This window comes from Dufourea novaeangliae, unplaced genomic scaffold (assembly GCF_001272555.1).
Source record: "Dufourea novaeangliae isolate 0120121106 unplaced genomic scaffold, ASM127255v1 scaffold208, whole genome shotgun sequence".
NCBI lineage: Eukaryota > Metazoa > Arthropoda > Insecta > Hymenoptera > Halictidae > Dufourea > Dufourea novaeangliae.
The window spans coordinates 468,932-490,704 of NW_015374114.1; the positions used below are offsets into that span (position 1 = coordinate 468,932).

The following is a 21,773-nucleotide window of genomic DNA, read 5'->3' on the forward strand; positions in this document are numbered from 1 at the left end:
ACAGAACGCGTCATAGACGAATGCGACCATTTCGTACTAGATGAAAAAACGCGAACCTGACATTTCCAGATATATTTCAAAATTTACATGTTTATAAATATGAAAACGAAGAATGAAGAAGTTTTACCTTTAAAAAAATAAAAATTCAAGTGTTACAAGTTTAATCGAGTTACCCTGGCGTACCGGTGTAAGGTTAATCAAAGATCCAAATGAAACAGTGGGTTTGCAATGGAATTTTTCGAAATTGAACTCCGAATTTCGACTGCCCAGTGCCGGCTGCAAAGCTCCAACGGTCCGCGAACTTTCCAGCCGCCGACAACGACCCGGGAAAAATGACCGTATTACGTGTCCGAGGCAATTAAAACGGGGCGTATATCTCGGCACCGTGGAACGAGCTACGCGCGAAGCAGAGAGTAGCGAAAAGTTAATCATCCCCGCGAGAAAGTTTCACGTTAATCGGGGAGGGGACGTTATCGGGGGCCTTTTCATTCGGTGTTTTCTAACGTCGGCGGAATAAATTTCAACGTGGAGGGGGAGGTGGCGTGTTGGGCGGCGACTGATGCCAGCGGTCGTAATCGTCGAATCTCGAGTAGAAGAGAGAGAGAGAGAGAGAGCTAATACGACGATTTATCGAGGCGGTAATTAAAAATAATTTCAGGGATCTCGCGAGATTCCGTGGCGAGACGAAGCGAGAGGCGAGACGCTGCCATCCATCGCGCCACCGACGCTTGACGCACTCGGTGTAATCGGGTTAGCAAATTAATTATTAAATTCGTTTGCTAATTAGGTAATTACCGAGAGCACTCGAGCGTGCCGCCTCAACTTTTGCTCCCGGAAGGGCCCGCTGCCAGCCGGCCTTCCGCTAAGCGTTTCGCTCGCCGAATAACGGAACGAACGTTTCGAAGTTCTTTCCATCCAGAGCTGGGGAGAGCCTACATTTTACAACACCTTGGCCCCACAGCCGGACGTAATTCGTGGACGATAGACGGGGGATATCCAAGAATACCTTCTCCGTTCGCCCGATTTCTCGTGATCGCGAACGAATGAAAATTTAATGGACCAAGAATTCCCCTGGAGTACCGTGTCTGGCGTGTTATTTGAAGGGTTTCGATGGACAGTGCTTTGGGTTTTGGAAGATATTATTTGGAAATTTCGATTCGTAGGATTTGATGGGGGAAGATTTAAAGAAATGATCGTTCAACTATAAATCGAGCAAATATTGCGGAGGAATGGTGAAAAGTTACTGAATGTTTTATCGACACGGAATTCGTTTCCGGGATAAATAATTAGAACCGACGATCGAGCGACAAAATGGCAGACCGAATATCACGAATAACGGACGAATTGATAAAAAAAGGTTGCTCGATGAACGAAATTTATTATACGAGGTAATAATGGCGACGGTAAATTAGCTGCGATTGATTTACGAACGTCCGGCCTTTGATTTATCCGACACGCTTTGGTACATTAATCGAGCATCAGCTGCCATGACGAAATTTGTCCGGTATCACTGTATCCGTCGAAATTAAATGTAAATACACGGCAGCTCTTTTTTTTTTATTTTTGGTTCTCCGCCTGCGAAACATTCATTATTATATTCTCTCGCGTTTCGCTAAAACCGTCGTAATATTCTCGCCGAAAACGTCAATCCGACTGAACAATAAAATAAAGCAACAATTTTTTCCATCGCGTTCGACGAAACGATAATGGAGAACACCGTGAAAGCTGAATATTCATCCGATATGATTTCGAGATCCAGAGAAAAAAGATACGTTAACGAGACGAATCGAGAAAATTAATTTTCTGGTTCCTGGCGAACGGATTGAATCATTAAGATCGATGTATGTGTTAAAAATTAACCGGATCTTTTCACCGCTGTAAAAATTACTCTCAATTCGAATTATTCCTTCGTTATTCCACGCAGATTTTCCCATTGAATGGGACCACAGCAAATACCAAAATATAATACTGTAAAAGTAATCTTCTAATATTTTTATGGCGTAGAATGGAACTGCGCCATCCATTAGCCCGTTGGAGCCAGTACACGAATAAAAATCCACGGATTTGTGCATTCGATTGGGACTGGAATTTTCTTTGAATTCTGTCATTTCGCGGGAATACTTTTCATTTTGTGTTCGCGCTTTATGCTCGACGGATTAATCATTACAAGCCCGTTTAACGTTCACCGAAAATCAAATCGAGAGATCGTTGTTAAACGCGATTACCGTCCCCTTTCTCCTGCTCTTTCATTCGAATTTCCATTACTCTTCTCTTCCTTCAGTGGCTTTCGATCAAAGGCAAAAAGAAAAGAGGTAACGTGCTTAGAATTTTAGGGATACTAATTGAAATAACAGTGATTATACAATTTACAACCAATTTTTCGAGTAATAGAGGGTATAATTTACAGAAGTTTATACTCAAGTCGGAAAAGGTTGGGAACCGTTGACCTGGACGATTTCTCTAGGCTTGTTTTTTAATTTCATTGAAATCGACGTGAACAAATTTTCAGTGTTCTCATCTGAGTCACATTTTTGTCTTCATGGATATTCTCTGCCGTTGCTTCGTGAAACAACAAGGCCAACGATCGGTCGATCGTCCGGCAGCGAATGATTTTTTCCACGGATGCGAGACACGTATTCTGCGACTCGAGTATCTGGCAGTCTCATTAGACTCGACGTTGCGCGAATACGGAGTCCCGACAGGTGAGTTTGTCGAGGCTCTTTGATCAAAACGCCAGAAGATTCCATTTACAGGGGTGCCAAAGCCCCACCATCCATTTCAACCCCTGTACCCCTTTCATCCCCCTCGATGGCCAACCCAGAGACACCGGGTCGCAGTCCTCGATTTCTGGCTAACTCGAAGAAACCGTACGACTTTGTCAATTTTCTGGGATTTAATTATGCCAGGAAGACGGCATTGTTCTGCCGTAGGGAATTACAATGAAACTCTTTCGCCCGGTCGCGCGAGGAAATTTCAGCGTTTCGCTCGAAACGCGCGGCCCAAAGGACTCCCTGCGACACTAACAAGGGTGGTGAGTCGAAAGAAAAAAATTGCGAGTACTGCATAGGGATTCGGTGATTCAAATTGGAAAAAGGGAGATCCACGTTTTCGGGGATGAGGTGGAATTGCGGAACTCCGTAGAGAAAAGGGTTGAGAATATGTTGGAATTACGATACACGGGGATAACAATGACCGATCGTAACTCGACCTCGACGTGATAAAACCCCCGAATTCTGTAAAATACCTCCCCAGTGGGCGGACCACGCGGTGCGACCGAAGAATTTTAATAATTCGGCTGATCCAGTTTTACGAGAGACGAAGTGAGCGTTATAATACGGCGACAATAAACCTTAATACCGTCCACGTTTACAACTCCGTCCATTATTCCATGGAATCGTAAAGATGTTTGCGCGTTCCTACGTCACGGGAATGAAACGCGGAGATTCTGCAGCTCTTCAGGTATTTCTACGTGAAATATCTTTTCACGTAAAAATCAATTCAACAATTTTGCAGAGCTACAAGTTACCCTGACCGAGTCAAAGTTGCCCCATCTTACAGTACTCACTTTTTGACACCTGTTTTAGCCCCCCCCCCCCGTTCTTTTACAAGGTACAGCAACAACGTTTCGTCAATAATTTCGTTTCCAACCAAGTTCAAACATTACCGTCTCACCTCGTATTAGTCGGATGACTCCAAAAGGCCAAAGTACCAGCTGTCTCCTCGGTATCCCCAATACTCAAACCCACTTTCCGGCTCACTGCACTCCACAATATCTTTTCCACCCGCGGTGGCATCACCCCCCCCCCCATTCCCATCCCCTTTGTGCTCGTTTCGCCCCGTAAAAGCCGACGGTCGCTCGTTACACTCGCCGATATGTTTGTTCGCGTGTAATGCCGATCGGTCGCGGGGATTACGGCCTCCAGCTAGCTTCTTCACGGGACAACTGATGCGTTTCCAATACCGGTCGCGGTAAGAATCTCTTCCTGTCCCCCCTCCTCTTCGTCCCTTACTCGGTACGTCTCGAATAGCGACAGTCCAGGAAGAAGAAAAGGCACGTGGGAGAGGGGGAGGAGGAAATTACCAGCACGCCATCGTGGTGGCATTCGACGGAATTGCGGTAATGCTAATAACTTGGACACGCTGGGACGAAGGTAATTGAACGGGACAGAGGATCGACGGAATGAACGAGAACGGTATAGAACACGAGCCACGCATTAAGCCTTCCGGTTACACTGTTTTCTTTTCTCCTCTTCCTTTCATCCCCTCCCCATTGCCGGCCAGTTTCTCCTTCCTCTTCCACGGTTTAATGATTTACGATCGCGAAGACGTAAATGGTAGAATAATGTGGAACACGCGTTGCGCTCCACGGCGGATATTATCGTGATCCTCGATCGTACACACCGATGCGAGCGTTCCTCCCGTAATACTACGTCCCTTTTCTTCTTTCTCCTGTTTTTCTCCCTGATACGTTGGGGGGGGGGTATTATTCTTTTTAATCGATTGCAACCCGCGTGCAACAGACGACCCCCTCGAGCTTCTCCTTTTCCCGCACGTTACACATTGCAACTTATTCAAACGATCGTTTTCAAAAATCCTCCGACTGTGATCGATTCCTGTATCCTCCCTCTCTGACCCCAGTTCGCTCGGAACACGAGAGAGACCCTTGGATCTCTTGTTTCGTTTCCGTTTCCCCCACTGGCATTGTTCTCGATTAATAGGCCGGCAGAATTATCATCGTGGAACGGTCGAAGGCACCACCAGGCGACAGCTCCATTGTTTCCGAATCCGCGTATTTGCGTTTCATATTTTCACCGTGTTCTCCGGTTGTCTTCGTCATTTCTTTTCATATCCACCCTTCCGCCTACCATACACCCCTGGTGGATCGATCGTGTCTATCATTTATTAACGGATCAGCCGCAATCGCGAATATTCATTATCCTCTCGATATTCCGTTGCCTTCGATAATAATGCATGCCGGACCGACCGTTTCCTCCGCAGCCACCCCTCAACCGTCTGTTTTATTCGCTCGGATAATATCATCCTCCGTGGTTTCTTCCTCCTCGGGAACCAGAACCAGCCGCGAAAAATCGATACATCGGGAACAGATACCGTAAATATTTCAGAACCGAAGTCCGTGGAGGGAATCCTGAGGCGTTACAATGTCTTCGCCGGGTGGTATTTATTATTTATCCACGGCATTGCGTAATAACGGTGGTCCCGGACGCAGCTTACGTAAGCGCGAACCACCACCCCTTGGGCTGCATACTGCATTTCGCTGCAGTGCATCGCGCCGTCGCGTATTCCACCGCGTGGAGACACCTTGGCGCGAACGTGTGCGCTGCTGCGGGTTCCGCGAGAACTCTTGTTTCAACCTCCTGTCTTACGACTTTAAACAAAGCTACCCGGTGCGCTTATAGAATGAGCTGTACCTCTGGAATACGTTACGCTATCGCGTACCAAGATCTTATTCGTTTGACGTGTATGCTACTATTAATTTCCAGTTGTTTCTATTATAAATCTGCTATTTATTTTTCTACATGATTTAGTAAGGAAGACACTGAAATGTCCAGGACTACCAGCCTTTCAATTTGTCGAAGAAAGAATAACCAGGATGAACGAATGTACATTTAATATTCCGATTCATTCTTGTTTAGTCACCCTCCTACCAGCTTTAACTATGTTTTTAAACGATTCTGTGTAACGTGGTGCGGAGGAACAAATTAAATGTCTTTGTTATTCGAATAATTTACCATGCAGAATTTCCATTGTACGAAAACGTTGCTTGTATGATAAATGTTTAATTCGTTTGTGAATAAACGAACCGAATCGAACGTTTCCAGTCGCGTTTTCTGATTATATGCGTTGCACAGTCGCGAAGGAACGGTGGTCTGTGTTCAACGAACGCGAAGAGCTTCGCGGACAAGCGGCGTGTGCACTTTGAATCGGCTCAGTTTTTAAACCACGTTCGAGGCGAGAACACGCCGGATAGATAGGTTCGATTTAATTACCTTGAATTCACCGAGGTTTTCGACGACACACGGTAGACTGACATCTCTCCCCAGCGGCACCGTGACGTTAGGTATTGGCTCGGCAAACATTGGTCGATCGGAGAGGGCTGCGCAGAGAAAATCAACGGAAATTCCATTAGTATCTAGTTTTTAACTTTCACTTAACGGTTGTTTATTCCGTTTATGAAAGTACAAACAGGAGACGAACCTCCGAATACCTTTTTGAATTGTGAACAGACAAAATATATTTTACACGTAATTTGAATGGTATTAAGTGGTGAGTATTCTGCAGGCGTTACTTTTTCTCAAAGTTTTCACAGTAATCGATGTTCTTTTTTCTTCGAATACATATTTTTTTTCCTATTGCATCGCGTAGCGCATGAAAAAATACAGCCGGATACGTACTGTGATATGATCTTGAGAAATATGTAGTTATTTTAAAAAAGTACATCGATTACCTTGAACACTTCGAGGAAAAACAACGCCTGCAAGGATATTGATCACTTAATACCATTGGAATTACCTATAAAATATTTTTCGCGTTTTCACAATTAAAACAGATATTCAGGTGGTCACACTTGAACTTCAATATAAACGTAATGTACCAACGTTCTGTACGTGTATGTGGGTACTAATTGTGTTCCGACCGAGCGATGTGTTATGATTGATGGTTGAATGTCATCTGATGGATGATTGAATCCATAGACGCATGTTGTAACGGATCGACTTGTCATTGGTGGGAGATACAGGATTTTGGTCGGTGTAGCTTGCGGAAAAAGAGATGGTAGTATGAGTTGGAAGAAGTGGCGCTTGGACTAGGTATTGTTTTTGGGATTCCTAGAAGTCGGCGCAGAAATACAATAATTCAACGGTCTTGGGACAGTAAGTGTCTTGCACGTGTAGTACAGCTGTCCAGGAATTCCTGTCTATGACATTTTGCTGACTTTATCGACGGTCTAGGACGATATATTCTTGGTATTCTCTTTCGGCCATAAATATCATAAAATTTAACTACTTTTTATCCATAAAATTTAAGAGGTATTAAGATATTATTTACGTACGATGCAGATGGAAATTTACAAAATATATTATTGAAGTAAGTACGTACTGATTGCATCAAAATTTAATGTCGAGGCATTCTCAACATAGTATCGCGAAGAGTGAAATGCAACGCAGGTATAATCCAGACCTGGACGATTCCACCGTGGAAATACCGTATCTGTCGTTTGTCATGATCGATGCGTTATTTGCATTACGGTGAACGGAAGTTGTCGGTGGATCGGCACGCCGTTCAGACGACGAAAGGTCAAAGGATACTTCCCTACTTGAAAATTTCACGGCGTCGACCCGAATAGAAGACGGTCTGCGGCGGTTGTACAAGCTCTCGAAGAAGACGAGGAGGAAAAGGAAGAGGAACAGGAAGAGGGTCACCGCGAGTCACACCAGTCAAGAAATCCTTTGGGAAAGTTTCAGGGCTGGTCAAGGGTGAAGCGAGAGGGCAGTTGGTTGATCGTTCGACTGGAAGAGGGAAGCCGTCGATTCCATTTCTCGACTGTATTTACCGGAAGTGCACGCAGAAAGAAGACGAGGGAACAGGAAGACCGTCGGGCGCGTCGACATTTCGCGATAAATTCTCGATACCGTATAGACGGCAATCGCGCCACTTATCACACGATTCTCGTTCTGGACAAATCTCAGGATCGTTTTACAAATGCAATATGAGATATTGCTTCTCGTTTCGTTACAAGAGATCGCATAATTATAGCCGTAGGTACTATTAATAACAATGTTCGACAAGTCTTAAAATGGTGGAATTAAACCTGATGTTTTGTGTTAATTGAAGGTTGCTGAACGCGATGCTGGTTTTAGTTTTTCCTCTGCACGTCACAAAGTCTAACTTAGATATAAAATTAAGGGTGTTCAGTGTGATTTATGTCTTTAATTATCCACCCCGTATAATTTTTCTGATTTTATTTTTATCGTGTTTCTGTTAATAAATTTGTCACTTCGAGTGGTGAACCACAATTTACCCAAGTAACGTAATATACCGCCAGTTTCTTTTTATTCCCTGTTTAAAAGAAAACCAATGGTTTCCTTCTCAGTAAGCATCGACTCAAAGCAATAATATGTTTTCTTCCATAAAAGTAATGAAACACATCCCTTCTATCACAGATTGTTCCGACAATTTCCCGAACACCCTGTACATCCTGTTCCCCCCGCGACCACAGGCGAATTCTTCGTTCGGCCATAATTTATCGATCACGTTTTCACGGGGGTCGTTAAACGGTAACAGGTTGCGCGAAAGGATACGGGGATCGTCGACGGTCGATGAATCGCGTCCCGCGGCGTCATAACATCGCGCGGTTCGTCCAAAGTTAATCCCCGGAAGACATCCGAGCCGGGCGTTGATAAAATTTATACCTCGTGATAAAACTGTCTGTAAACTCACAGAAGGGGGAGGGCAGTTGTGGAGCGCGAGGCCCTTTCTGAACCTTCCCGATTATGATTGATTTTACGCCGTTTAAAGTGGCGGTCGAAGAATAACGTCGCAGATACCGCGGCCGGATGATGGATAGAAACGTGATTAATGGGAAGAATTAATCACGGGGCAGCATCGGTGGCTGGACCCAGCCTGGGGTTTATCGGGATGCCCGGTTTTCATTCCGTTTCGGAGACGATCGTTAGCCGGGGTGGGTTACATTCGCCACAGCTACCAACACGTTCCAAACAGGAATGAATCCCCGGGAGAACTTCCGCATACAGCCGGACCGCGAGGACGAGCTTCCAGTTCGAATTATTATTTAGTGTACGAAGACGAATTACCCGAACGCTCCTCTGGTCGAGTATTTCGAATACTCCGACGGGGCTCCGTTCGCGGTAATTTCGAGCTGCGGGAATGGATTGGAGGGTCGGGATCGAGAAGACTGTGTCGAGTTAACTTGCTCCCTTTTTACCTTCAAATTACCTGATTTTGTAATTTTCATATCGTAATAAAAGTTGTAAAATATCTGACCAAAAAGGAATTGTTGAAACATTTTAATCATCACCATAGGAGTATACTGGCAAGTAATTTTTACCGATTTGGTACTTCCACCGTTCATATCCCCAGCTTTCATATCCCCTAAACAATATTTGCTCCAAACTTTCATCAATTTCGTAATACCTTCCTACTGCATATTCGTCAAATGTTCTAACACTTACAATCCAGTGTGTACTTGCGCATTAATCGCGATCGTCCTTACAAAATCAACGTCAGTATATTTCGAATGTGGATCGTGAGATGCCAGAAGAGCTCGTGTACCAAAAATAAACGCGCGAAAGCGAGCCAAGAATTTTGGCACGTGATTACATACGCGATGATCTCGAAATTTTCCGCGATCCATTCATTTCAAGATTAAGACCGGTCGTCTTATTTCTATATGTGCACGAAACGACCACGTGGCCCCGGCACGACGTAATTTCGCCGGGTATCGCGTAACTTTTGCTCGTGCTGTATGACACAACAGCCCGTGAAACTCGGGCCTTCTTTGGAACGTTCCGAGGTTGTTCCGCGCCGCTGGCCGCCGTCACTGGGAAACACGCTGGCTGGCTCGCAGAGACCGCGATACGAACACACTTTGCGTTCCGAGCAGTCGGCTTACGACTGCAGATGCAGTTGGTCGCCGCAGAAACCGCGATTCTAAATCTCCACCGATCCGTCAAATCACGTATACGCTCGCTTCCGCGTGCGTCCACGCGCTCCGAAATCCAGCGCGAGCAGCACCTCGATCGGTGGTACAGTTTTAGTGAAACAAGCAAGTGGATGGAATACAGTTCTCGACTGCCCAGTCGTGTGTGTTCGAATTATCATTTTTGCTTTCCCGTCTGTTAAGTGTGTATCCAAGTGAATATAATAAAAATATATTTTATCTATTGTCAACTGAGTATGAATTTTGTATTCGCTTCAATAATTAATATTCTTACACACTGAATAGAGTGTCCCCATGGCGACAGAACAGGAAGATCGCGGAAGAAATGGCCAGAAGGAGGGGAAGATTTACGAGACTTTCAGAGAGTAAACCCGTGACCGGCGACGATTCCCCGACAAATTCCCTTCGCCGGACACCTGTGCCCCACATACGGACCGAGGGCTCGGCCGTTGTAGCGACGAAGGTGAACCATCAATCACGGGACGGTTTTATCGGATTTCGATCGTCCGTCTTTCAACGGGAACCAGATTTCGGGCACCGTTGACGCGTTCGATACGACCAGTTTCGATGTTACCGTCTGATCGACGAACGTCACTGTTGTCACGTTCAAAATTCGCGTCAGGTGAAATAATAATCATTCGAGCCTCCCGGGGAAAACGGTTTCGAGGCGTAAAATTTCAAAATTTAGTCCATATTTCATTAAAAAAAAAAAGAGGTTTAAGCGGGTAAGAAAATAAAACCACGGGAAGGTAAATTTCAAAAAAAGTTTAAAGCGGGGAGTGTCGCGGTCCTCGACGTTTCGTTTAGTCGCTCCGTTACGCCTCGAGAGGGCTCCAAAGTGGACGGATCGTTTGATTTTTACCGAAGCTCGAGCACGCGCTAATTAGAGTTTCGATCGTTTGGAAGAGGGAAATGATTACCGATTCCAGTACCCGTTCCAGCAGAACCGGTTATACATATTTCATCAAATGGAACCCAATAACCTCGTGGCCCATTTTTTTGTTTTCTTCACGAGTCGTGTTGCATAAACTGTTCTTTTTTGTCCGTGTGGACGTAAACACGAAACCGAGTAAACGGCGAAAAGCGGCGGGAAACGTTGCGAAACGCAAAGACATTAACGGGACGTACCACCGATTTCTACTACCGGAAGATTGTTCGTTCGACCGTGAGAAATTCATAGTTGCTCGTCGATCTCCTATTATCGGCTCTAAGCCACGGTAATCGCGTTTTTCTGAACATTCGCTGCGTATTAATGAGGCGGACGGGATTAAGATTCGACGTACCGGGTGGTCGGATTCATTGAAAGATTCTCTTGAATACAATCTTAAAGTGGTAGTAATTGGAACATCTGCCCTAGTTGGTCAAACAGAATATACATATTGTGGACGTAAATTGGGGTGGAAATGGGAATTACTGGTTCGTTTTACATAAAAAAATTATTAAATAACAACGCGATCTTCCTGGGCGCTTCTATACAGCCAGAATTTGTGAACAGAGAAAGAGATAGAAGGAAGTACGAATAGACACACCTGAACAATTATTTATTCTATATTATCCTAGATTATCGCTACGGAAACTGGACATGGAATAGATTCTTCTTATCTTATACTCTTACTAGATCGATAGTTGTCCATTTACCTAATGCGTGCGTACACACATAACCCAAGACACGAGTAGATAAGACTCATTGATAATATTTATCGATTGGATACATTTGAACACCTAAGGGGGGATTTCTTCCGTGTTTCGAAACTGCCACGCACAACCGTTTCCGAAGTGATGCTAGACAGATCGGCGAGTATCTCCGTTACAAGTGTACCCTCTCTTGAATCTTCACTCCATCTATACGTCGCAATTTCTCCACCGATACAGTCGCAATTAAAAACAGACGAACGTGTAATTGTTAGCCGAAAATATCTACAGGAATATCATATCGATAAACGAAACCGCGGGCGGTTTATCTTTATAAGGTGTCGTACCGTCGCGTATTTGGACAGTTGATCACGTTACGCGTATCGAGCCGAAACGTTCGAGATTGGCGCAACTACCAGACGGACAGTTCCGTTCTTTGTCCTGATCGACGGTGTACGTGTTCGTTGCAGCGAGGAATAGAAGCACGGACGCGGAGAGACGATTCCGAAGATCATCGGTTGTCTAACGGTGCATGTCGATATGAAATCATGGATCCTACGGAAGTCCAGCTTGATCGTGTTGTCGACGTTAATATGCTCCCTCTATCTTCTGGCGTTCTATTTCAATGGCAGCATCTACGACATGCTGGTATTGAGACGATTCGCGTTCACGGATTACGGGGTGACAAACACGACCAAGAAGATATTGTATTGGAACACGTTCTTCGGGGACGAGACCTTTTATCTGGGCAACAGATTCCACGATTGTCCGGTTAACGATTGTTACGCGACGCACGACAGATCGTACGCGGATCTGCTCGAGTTCGACGCGATTCTGTTCCACGCAAACGAGCTGGATCTGAAGGATCTGCCAACGCGAAGAAGCCCCCGGCAGTGGTACGTTTTCGTGAATCTGGAAAGCCCGGGCAATAGGCCGTTGATTAGCCAGTTTTACGAGGATTACTTTAATCTCACGATGACGTACAGATTGGATAGCGACGTAGTGTGGACATACGGGACCGTCAGTGACGCGGACACCGGTCGTGTCGTCGCTCCTCTTCTGAACACCACCTGGACCATCGTTCGTAATCGTACAGGTAACGTTCAATGGTCTCTATAGGATAGTTTTCGACCTGGTCCGTTCACGAGTAAGACGATTTTGGTGAACAATTTATAGATGTTCGGATAATAGGAATAGTTTCGTTCTTCTACATACAGATGTATGTATAAGAAGATTTTATTTACCGAAATCGATTTTACCGTATCGCGACGTTTTTCATTACGCGTAGCTGTGATAACGACAAAGAATAATCTTATCTGTTACGCAAGTTATATTCGACGTTTCAATCCTATTGTGTACTTCGTGCAATTGAGACGAGTCGTACAGTGCGATCCTCTAGTTGAAATACTGGAAAGGTTGCACTTACGAAAAAACTTCTTCCTTTACAGTTTTCCTCTATCACTTTTCACATTCGAGATATAACCTATCCAAATTGCGTGGCGCACCCTGCATAGACATACCTAAGTAAACATTTGGATGCTTTCGGACGATAGCGTGAGCGACGGTCGCCGAACCTGTTGAAACGCTCGACAACGCGAACTTCGAAGTGCTTCTCTGAATTTGGATTTAAACGGACGTTCGTCGCAAAGTATCCCAACGTCCAGTGACCCCCATTCGCATTGATTATGCAAGATATTTGCATTCGCTTTTCACCTTACTTCGGTGCCACCGTGCGAAAACCGTTCCCTTTCTGCGATCGTCGCGCGGTTTCCGCCTCGAGGGTGTGCCCACGCACTTCGTCATTGAGCCAGGGTATATTACAGACGAGCTGGATACTGCTGTTGAACGAATTTATGAATAATCTTCGTCTGTGACGATGGACAAGGTCGTTGAACAAAATCTTGGAAATGAAATTTTACTTCGTTTGATTATATGTATAGAAGAAAAGCACTGAAGATTCTTATTGTATTAGGGTGTTTACTGTCGTATTTGATTTGTGACGGCTCCTCTTGTATTCACCACTATGTGTACTTACAAAAAGATTTAGGGTTCAGGAATTCAACGTGTACTGTGTCAGTACTGCTTTCCATACGTTGATAGTTCCTCCACAGTAATGTAATTTACTATATTTCACTGGGAAATTGTATTGAAATTGGAATTTGGGTCAGTTGGAATCTGCGTCTATCCAATTAAAATTCTCGAATAATCATCCAACACAGTAGTTTCGCTTTTCTTTGTTATTTAGGATTGTTCCGAATTATCCGTCAGTAGCATTTCCAGAGAATCACCTTTTTAAACATGTATACGCAAGCGAGGTAAAAAGGTTGCAGACGCGAGAGGAGTACGACTGCAGGTTGCGAGAACCTCTTTGCGTAATCTCGTTACGCAACGCTGGAAGCATTCACGGAAACGTCATAATTAAAGTGTCGTTGTCGCTGGCTTCGTTAACTGTTGCCACGACTAACGTTTACTTTCCCGTTTATGAATTTCTGCTACTGTTGCAGCCTTTCTGCACGTAGAATTCTGCTAGTCTGAACATCTTCGAATCGTTCTTTCCAATTAAACGTATCGAGCCTTTCCAGACCGAAGTGTCGACTGGATTTCGTATCCACGTGTTCAACTTCGCTTTAACTTTCTGTAACGATCTATATTCGTCCCTGAATTCTCGACACGTTCGTTATCTATTCCTGTTAAATATTTCATCAATGAATAATCTCATCGAACACCAGAATGAGTACATATCGACATATCTTTCCTGAGTAAAACCCAAGACCAGCTGAATCCATATTCAAGACTTCTAGCGTGCAACAAACACACTCTTCCCCACGCAACAAGATCCATTAATCCTCACACAAATCCATTGCTATCTCGAGAAATTAGCATATTTCATTTCAAACGGGCTATCACCAACAGGTGATCGACATCACCGTCAGGTAGTCTTTGGTCCCGCGTTTAATTCTGCCATAACTCGATCTTTCTTCAACGATCCATCGGATTGGTTTGCACAGGTGCGGTACAAGAGAATCATACGGACGCGTCGTTACGGAAAACGATCCAGGGCAAGACGAAGCCAATAATATGGTTTGTGAGCAACTGCAACGCTAGAAGTGGCCGGGACCAATACATGCACGAACTCTCGAGGCACGTGACCGTGGACGTATACGGGAGCTGCGGCAAACACGTTTGTCCCCAAAGCACGGACTGTTTCACCGGGATCGCGGAACCGGACTACTTTTTCTATCTGTCGTTCGAGAACACCCTCTGCGAGGATTACGTCACCGAGAAGCTGTACAACGCGCTCAGGTAAAACAATGGGGGTTGGCCGATTTCACCGATAAAATTGTCAGTCGCAGCGTTCGGCCCCGGCAATTTGCTGAACGATTTCAAATGACACAACTCATTTCGAGGGCTGGAAACGATGTGCAGGCCCCTGGATCCTTTCGGATCTAAAATTGTTTCGACACGTGCTCCGCGCGCTGCGAATGAATACCACTGACAATCGCCATTCTCTTCTTCATTTGCCTTCTATCATTGTACGTATACAGTACCGGACAAAAGTATTCGTGGAACTTTAAAGTGGAACAACTTTTTCCAAATGGGTTCAAATGAAATTGAGTTCTTTTGTACAGTTGGGGACATTAGTTTACTAAATGATGTGTGAGAAAAAAATTCAGAAGGAAATAGTGTAGGTCGTTTTTTCTTACAACTTTTTAATCCGAGGCTATAATTTTTATTTTTTTTTTCACACATCATTTAATAAACCAATATCCTTAACTTCAAGAAAGAACTCAAGTCATTTCGGCCAATTTGAAAAAAGTTGTTCCATTTTAAATGGTATACGAATACTTTTGTCCGATACCGTATGTATGTCCACTGGTTGCGTGTTTTTCCTTTTCATTTTTTTTCATCGTATTTCGTCGTGTATTCCTACGTCAACCTTTTCCTCCTGACGGCTGCGGTCAATTCGCGATAAATTACGAAACGGTATTGAAGCGTTTCTCTGCCGTCGTTATTAGATATTCCGTATAAAGACTCGAACGAGGTCTGGTCATTAAAATTCCATCGTGATATTTCTTTTATTCCCGAAGCGTTCATTGCGGTTGTTACGAGCTAGTAATGGTCGCCCCGCGGCGGGGAAATCGGCTAGAGAGTTAACATTCATTCATCTTCGTTCCGGTTTCAGTTACAATATCGTGCCGATTGTTTACGGCGGCGCCAATTACAGCCTGTTCGCGCCGCCGCGATCCTACATAAACGTGTTGGACTTCGACACGCCGAAGAAGCTGGCCGAGTACTTGACGTGGCTGATGAACAATCCCCGTGAGTACGCTAGGTACTTCGAGTGGAAGAGGTATTACAGGATAAACAAAAGTTCCCGCCACGCCGCCTGCGGTCTATGCGAGTTTCTTCGCCGGGAAATGGAACCGCGATGGCACAACGCGCTATCCGGCTGGTACAGTAGTGGGAAATGTCCTATGCACAGTTTTCTTCGGAATAAGATGTTCGTCACCGGCGCGATACTGAAGAATCAAGACTGATTATAAATCATGTGATTATCGTAAAATTTTGTTGAAAGTTCGATTTGACTGTAGTTTGAAATTTTGGGGTTAAGTTACTCGAAAAGATATGGATTATTGATTTTTTTTTTACGAGTAGAAATGAATTTTTAGTTTGTTATATTGAAGAAAGATAATGTACTTTTGTATAGGTCCTTGCATAAGGAAGTGTAAGTTGTAATCCTGATTATTACAAGTGATCTAGAACTTTTGAACGGGACTGTATATAAATTTATATGTATTTTCGTATATTTTCTACGAGGCATTAGAAGACAGTACAAAGATTCGCGTATTCTACCAAAGTATTTCTGAGGGTTGAATTATATATTGTAAGTGGATTGAATAGAATTTCTACCGTCGAACAAGAGACGAATATTCCTTCTGACTTCAGTACTAGTCGAATTTAAGCCTGTTAACTTTAAGCACAAAGCTGGAATTTAATCGATGACTGTATCACCAGTTTATCGTTCTCAAATAAATTTAATTTCATCGCTTTGAATAAGTCTGTATTTGAATTTACCTGTTGCTGTTTGAAAACAAAATACGTGTTATCGCCGGCTGAGTACGGAGCATTAAATGCACGTGAGAAGTTTAATAAAAGTTAACGTACAAAGTCTATATTTTTTAATCGGTAAATCTCTTAGATGTCCTACAAAATTTAACCTCCTGAAGATAAGACAAAATCTGTCTATCCTCGTGTTGCGATTTGCTCACGAAATGCTCGCAATTTATTGTTGTTCTCTGATAAATTAATATCGCGGAGTGAATTGAAAAATGATATCACGGTGATACGGTGTAATTTTGAATGATTTGACACAATTTGGTAAAACATAAATGTAACAAAATGTGATGTATTTCTACTAGATATATGTAGCTGAATGATCGGTGTGGTCTGTTTTTGAATGTTTGTATGCATAGTCGCCTGATAGTATAACCTTGTGTTTGATTGTATGTATTTGTACGATGATAAAAATGCAGTGTTTTGGTTGATGTATGTTGCGTGGGTGGGGTAGAACAAGGTATTTACCTTGTTCATTTGATTGTGGGGCTTGTCGTGTGTACTGTTTTCTGATATTCTTGGAACTCAGCGTTCGGTTATCACACATAACTGTCTTAAGGACAGTGATTATTTTTCACGTAATCTACATCTGTCGAAGAATCCCCGTTTATGACAATTTACCGATCGTATTCAAAGTTCACGACACGACAATCATTGCCTACCTCCGTTAGATAGCAACACGAGAAACATATTGAACACTCTAAAAGTCGGTCGAAGAACAAAAAAAATGTGCTCGTCACCAAGCTGTCGTTATCTCGTGACCCAAATACGAGGGCAAGTTCATACCATGGAAATATATTTTAACGTTTAACGCACGAGCAACGAGTTCGAAGGTCTAAAGGCGTTTCAAGCTGGGAACGATACACGCGTTGATAACAGTGCCCAATACGTAGCGAAATAATCAAAATGGCACGATGCGAATGACCAACAAAACGGTCCTTGTAACAATTTTTCACCTCGACGGAAACCAACATATGTATTCCGTGGATGCGAAGTACACGGCAACAGTGGCGTAGAATCGGTGAAACTCGCGGAATAATTAACTCGATTTTTTACGTCACAGCCGAATCGTATGATTTTCCATCCGAATCGTGTGTCCATTCGCGTTTCGACTGTTTATCGGTTGACATCAATCTCGCGAAACCCACTACGAATACACTCTGTTCAAGGTGACAAGCGAATTACGTTCCGCGATTTCCAGACTACAATTAGCGCTCGGTGAATGTGTAGTATTACCACTTCTCTTCACGGCGGCACGCACAACAATGGCCTGCTATCTCATAAAACGGACGTTCTTCAAACGGTTCTCCTTTAAACCTCTGTGCTTACTCGATGAATTCGTGTAATCGTCTGAAAGAGCGTAGGAATACAGTTATTGTTCTTAATTCGAGCATAACGAAGATGGAGCATGTTTGCCATTAATTCCATAGCAAACCATTATTTGCTGTAGACTTGGAATACTTGTACTATGTGGATTGCAGATGTTACGGGAATTCTCGTTTTACAGACAGAAGCGCAGAAAGGTCTGAAATGTAATATTTGCAATTCTTTCACTTCCTGAATAGGGAACGGGATATCTTTGCCAATTGTTCTCGCAGGAATGAATTTTTTATGGAGAGAGTTTAAATTTTATAATCTTTATGATTGACAAACAGAACGTGTTATAAAATGAAAAATTATGAAAAATGGACATTCCTCGTTTTTTCCCTTTACCCTTCGTTTGTTCTTAGCAATAAGGACACGAAGATACCTGGAGTAACATTCGGCAATTTTTTCGAGAAACAAGTATCATCGACAAAATGTTCCCCATTGTTGCTTTAACAAGGACATAGCTAAACATTTAAATTATAATCGAACTTGAATACACTCGGTATAAATAACTGAGACACTCCGATACAAAGCAATGCTTTTAAACGTGGATCAGGTTTTACCTTCCTGCTGCTCGTCGAATGCCACTTTTCTCTCAAACTATACCCACTTTCGGACAATACTAACTCCAATCGAAAAGAAACACGAACGGAGGAGTGTTTTGAGTTCCCCGGGGCTTTAATTGAAACTCGTGCAATCCCCCCACAGAAACTTCCGAGTCCTCGTCGAATGGCGTCGCGTGTCTTCGTTGCCTCGTAAACATCGTTACCAGTGTCAAAAGAGGCTTTCGCGTAAGCCAACGGAGACATTCTTCGGTAATTTCTTCGATGAAACCAACCGACGGAATTTTCGTTCTTTTCAGCGGGAGAATTTGAAAAGGTTCATCGTAATCGTATCCGAGCCATCGAATGAATGAACTCTCGTCGACTTATTTATGCGAACAACTCGTCGCTGGTTGTCCGAGGAAATCCATTTCTCGATTTTGTGGAAATTATTACCGCAGAGGAATATCACCGAACCAGATAAAATTCCTTATAAACCAGTACTAAAATTCGATTTTACTTTCTTTTCTGTTGCAGGTATAGTAACTTTAAACCAGTAATTCCTCGTTGGAGACTATTGACCTCATTCTAATCCTACTTTTAATTTCCAACTACTTTTACTCTAATATTTAATATTCACATTACCCCACTATCGCTTTAATGACTTAATTTCTCAGTGCATTTTGCAGCGCCTCGAGTTGCCCAGCGAATGAGATAATTAAAGTAAGTAAGACTATTTAAGTAACCGCTTCCATGAACCAAACGCACTGTCGACACAGTCGTTGCTCGATTCGTAGACCGAATCGATTCCACGTCGTGGAAGATATTGTTTCCATCGAGGAAAACAATTATACCGTAGTCTCGAGGGATATCGACATAAGAAGCATCGTTCTCAAGTATTCAAGCTGGACATTAGCATCGTCTCTGTGTCTCTATTTGTACTTCGTGTTATTCCATTTTTTTTTTTCGGTCATCCAGTGACGCAACGATTCCACGGAAAGAGGATGCCTACAAGATAAAGGAAGTCCTGTTGTGGAGCACAGTCTTCGAGTCGTTTCAGCTGGGCCATGGGAGCGATTTCTTCAACTGTCCCATGAACAATTGCTACCTGACTCGCGACTGGTCCCTCGTGACTGAGAAAGACTTCGACGCAATTGTGTTTCACGGCGACGACTTCAGAATTTATAGGACATTTCTAGTTCCCTTTGAATCTCCCTGCAAGGCTCGAAAGTGTATTTCAAAGTACACCACGAGCACCTCGTAATTCCACGGCAGATTTTACAAATACAGAACGATTCCATGTGTAAATATATTATATCTCCATCAACGAGCTAATAGCAGTAAAGTATTGGTGAAATTCTAGAAGCGAACGACTTTAAGCAATTTGGACTGCCAAAGGGCTAAGTAGCCCGGTACTTGAAGACGGTCGGGGGGGGGGGGGGGATAAGTACCAAATTCAATATACGCGGGGTAACTCGAGGTCCGAGTGGTTCTCAAAGTTCATTATTAAACGAACGTTCGTCGCAAAGTAAGCGACCGTGTTCTGTACACATTGATTATTCAAGAAGTTCGCCCTAGCTCCTCGCTTTTGCGCGGCCGCGCGAAAAACCTCCATTCCGCTCATTAATATACCGCCTTCGTCGGGGCGCGAGAGATCTTAAGAGAATTTCACAGCACGGCCGGGAAGTTCGGAAATTTTTCCACCGTTTCTTCGGCGTTTCGGGAAACTTTCGGAAGGGAAGGGAAGCAACTTCAGTTGGCCCCTATGTATTGTTTGCGTATCGCCTGGACCTTCACTCCAGGCGTTGAAATCGCCACGGGAATGCCACGATTCCCTAAAAAATGTGTTATGAGTTCAATTTGCTGCTATTCTGTTCGAGTTCTTAATCATCAGAAATTCTAATTCACACTAGTGTAATGTTCATACATATATGTTGAGGCAGGCGGATTCGGAAAATTTTTCACCGTTTTTTTTTTTGAATACTTTCGTTGGAAGAAATATTACAAGATCGATCTATGCAGGTTCATCGACGTCTTATTGGTTCAGTCAAGGAAGATGTCCTCTACATAGGCTTTTGCAAAGCGATCGATACGTCACGGGATCATTCCAGAAGAAAATTTGATCAACCTCCTATATTTGTATACTTTTTCCGTTAATACTGTGCCAAATCTGTACTGGACCACTCATCTCGATTGGAAAATCTGACTCGTTCGTGCTTACCTTTAATAATAGAATCGCAGGAAACGAACAAATAGTCGAATTTCCGCGAAATATCGTTCGACTAGACTTTCGTTCGCAGAGTCAACGTGATCCGCATGAAAGCTGGCCAATCCATGATCCCCGTGGAAAAAAAAAACAATGCCGAAAAAATACACACCGCATTTTCCGAATCCAAAAGGGACGGTCGAGCGTCTGCTGACCGAGCGATTTTTTAAAATTAAAAATATCATTGAACAAGCTTCTCTGTCCTTCGTCAATTTGTCGACTAGAAATGTTGAATTTTGGTGTCCGAGTGACGTGCTCGAATTGAACAGTTCTCGAAGTAAAATTCTTTGGGTAAATTTTCAAGTTGGGAAGTGCCGTTGAACGACACACGTTTTCCGTTATCATTCGTCCAATGTCCTCGTCGCAGTTCGTAAATTGCGAGGAACGCGATTGCCCTGTCACCTTGTGGAACGCGTCACGCTGTCGTCGGATCGTCGATGACGGAATTAACGTCCACTTGATTCGCGAACCGTAGGTTCCAAAGGTGATTAAACTGCAATTAATTTTGAGTCGAATTTGACTAGTAATTCTGGTCTAATATTACAGTCGGATAAACGTCCTGATCCTCGACGTACGTATCCATGTTCCATTGACGATCCACATATGAGGATAGTCGTTAACTAATTAGGGAATGGAATTCTAATTACACGGATTTGTTTCGTGTGTGCAACCAATGAAACCTCGATATTGAATCTCGTGACTGTACGTACATGCAGGCAGACTATTTCAGGAATAAGCGGCTTTACGATTCTGCTTTGGTCATTTAAACCTAATCAAACCTAACGTTTATTTCTTTGGTATAATGCATTACCAAGGGTGTTTCCTGGTCATCAGGGAAGGGGCAAAATTGATCATTTTTCTCCTTTAGGTTGAGGGGACGGAAGCAAAATCCCATTTCTCCCATTTAGGATAGAACAAAGGCCACTTTTTTCCCTCTAACAAGGGAAGGCAGGGAAGTATCCCCCTCCGATTTTGATGAAACTTCGTATGTCTGTTAAACAGTAAAAAAAAAAAAGGCGAGCAGAATCGAATTCTCATGTTCATGTTCACGATGATCCACTTCATCGAGCGCAAATCGGTTCGTTCAGGAATTGTTTCCCGTCGAGGAGTTTCCAACGTTCTATTTGGTGGAGCCAGATACGGGCCCCGTTGT

General features: G+C 43.6%; 1 protein-coding gene across 2 annotated transcripts in view; it reads right to left on the minus strand.

The window, feature by feature from the left end:
• Positions 1 to 21,773, minus strand: part of LOC107190915 (lachesin-like) — a 272,876-nt gene that overhangs the window by 71,669 nt on the left and 179,434 nt on the right. For both annotated transcript variants that reach the window (XM_015579807.1, XM_015579806.1), the window contains exon 3: positions 6,009 to 6,115. In XM_015579807.1, the coding sequence (XP_015435293.1) occupies positions 6,009 to 6,115 (107 nt within the window). The remainder of the gene's footprint in view (positions 1 to 6,008; positions 6,116 to 21,773) is intronic.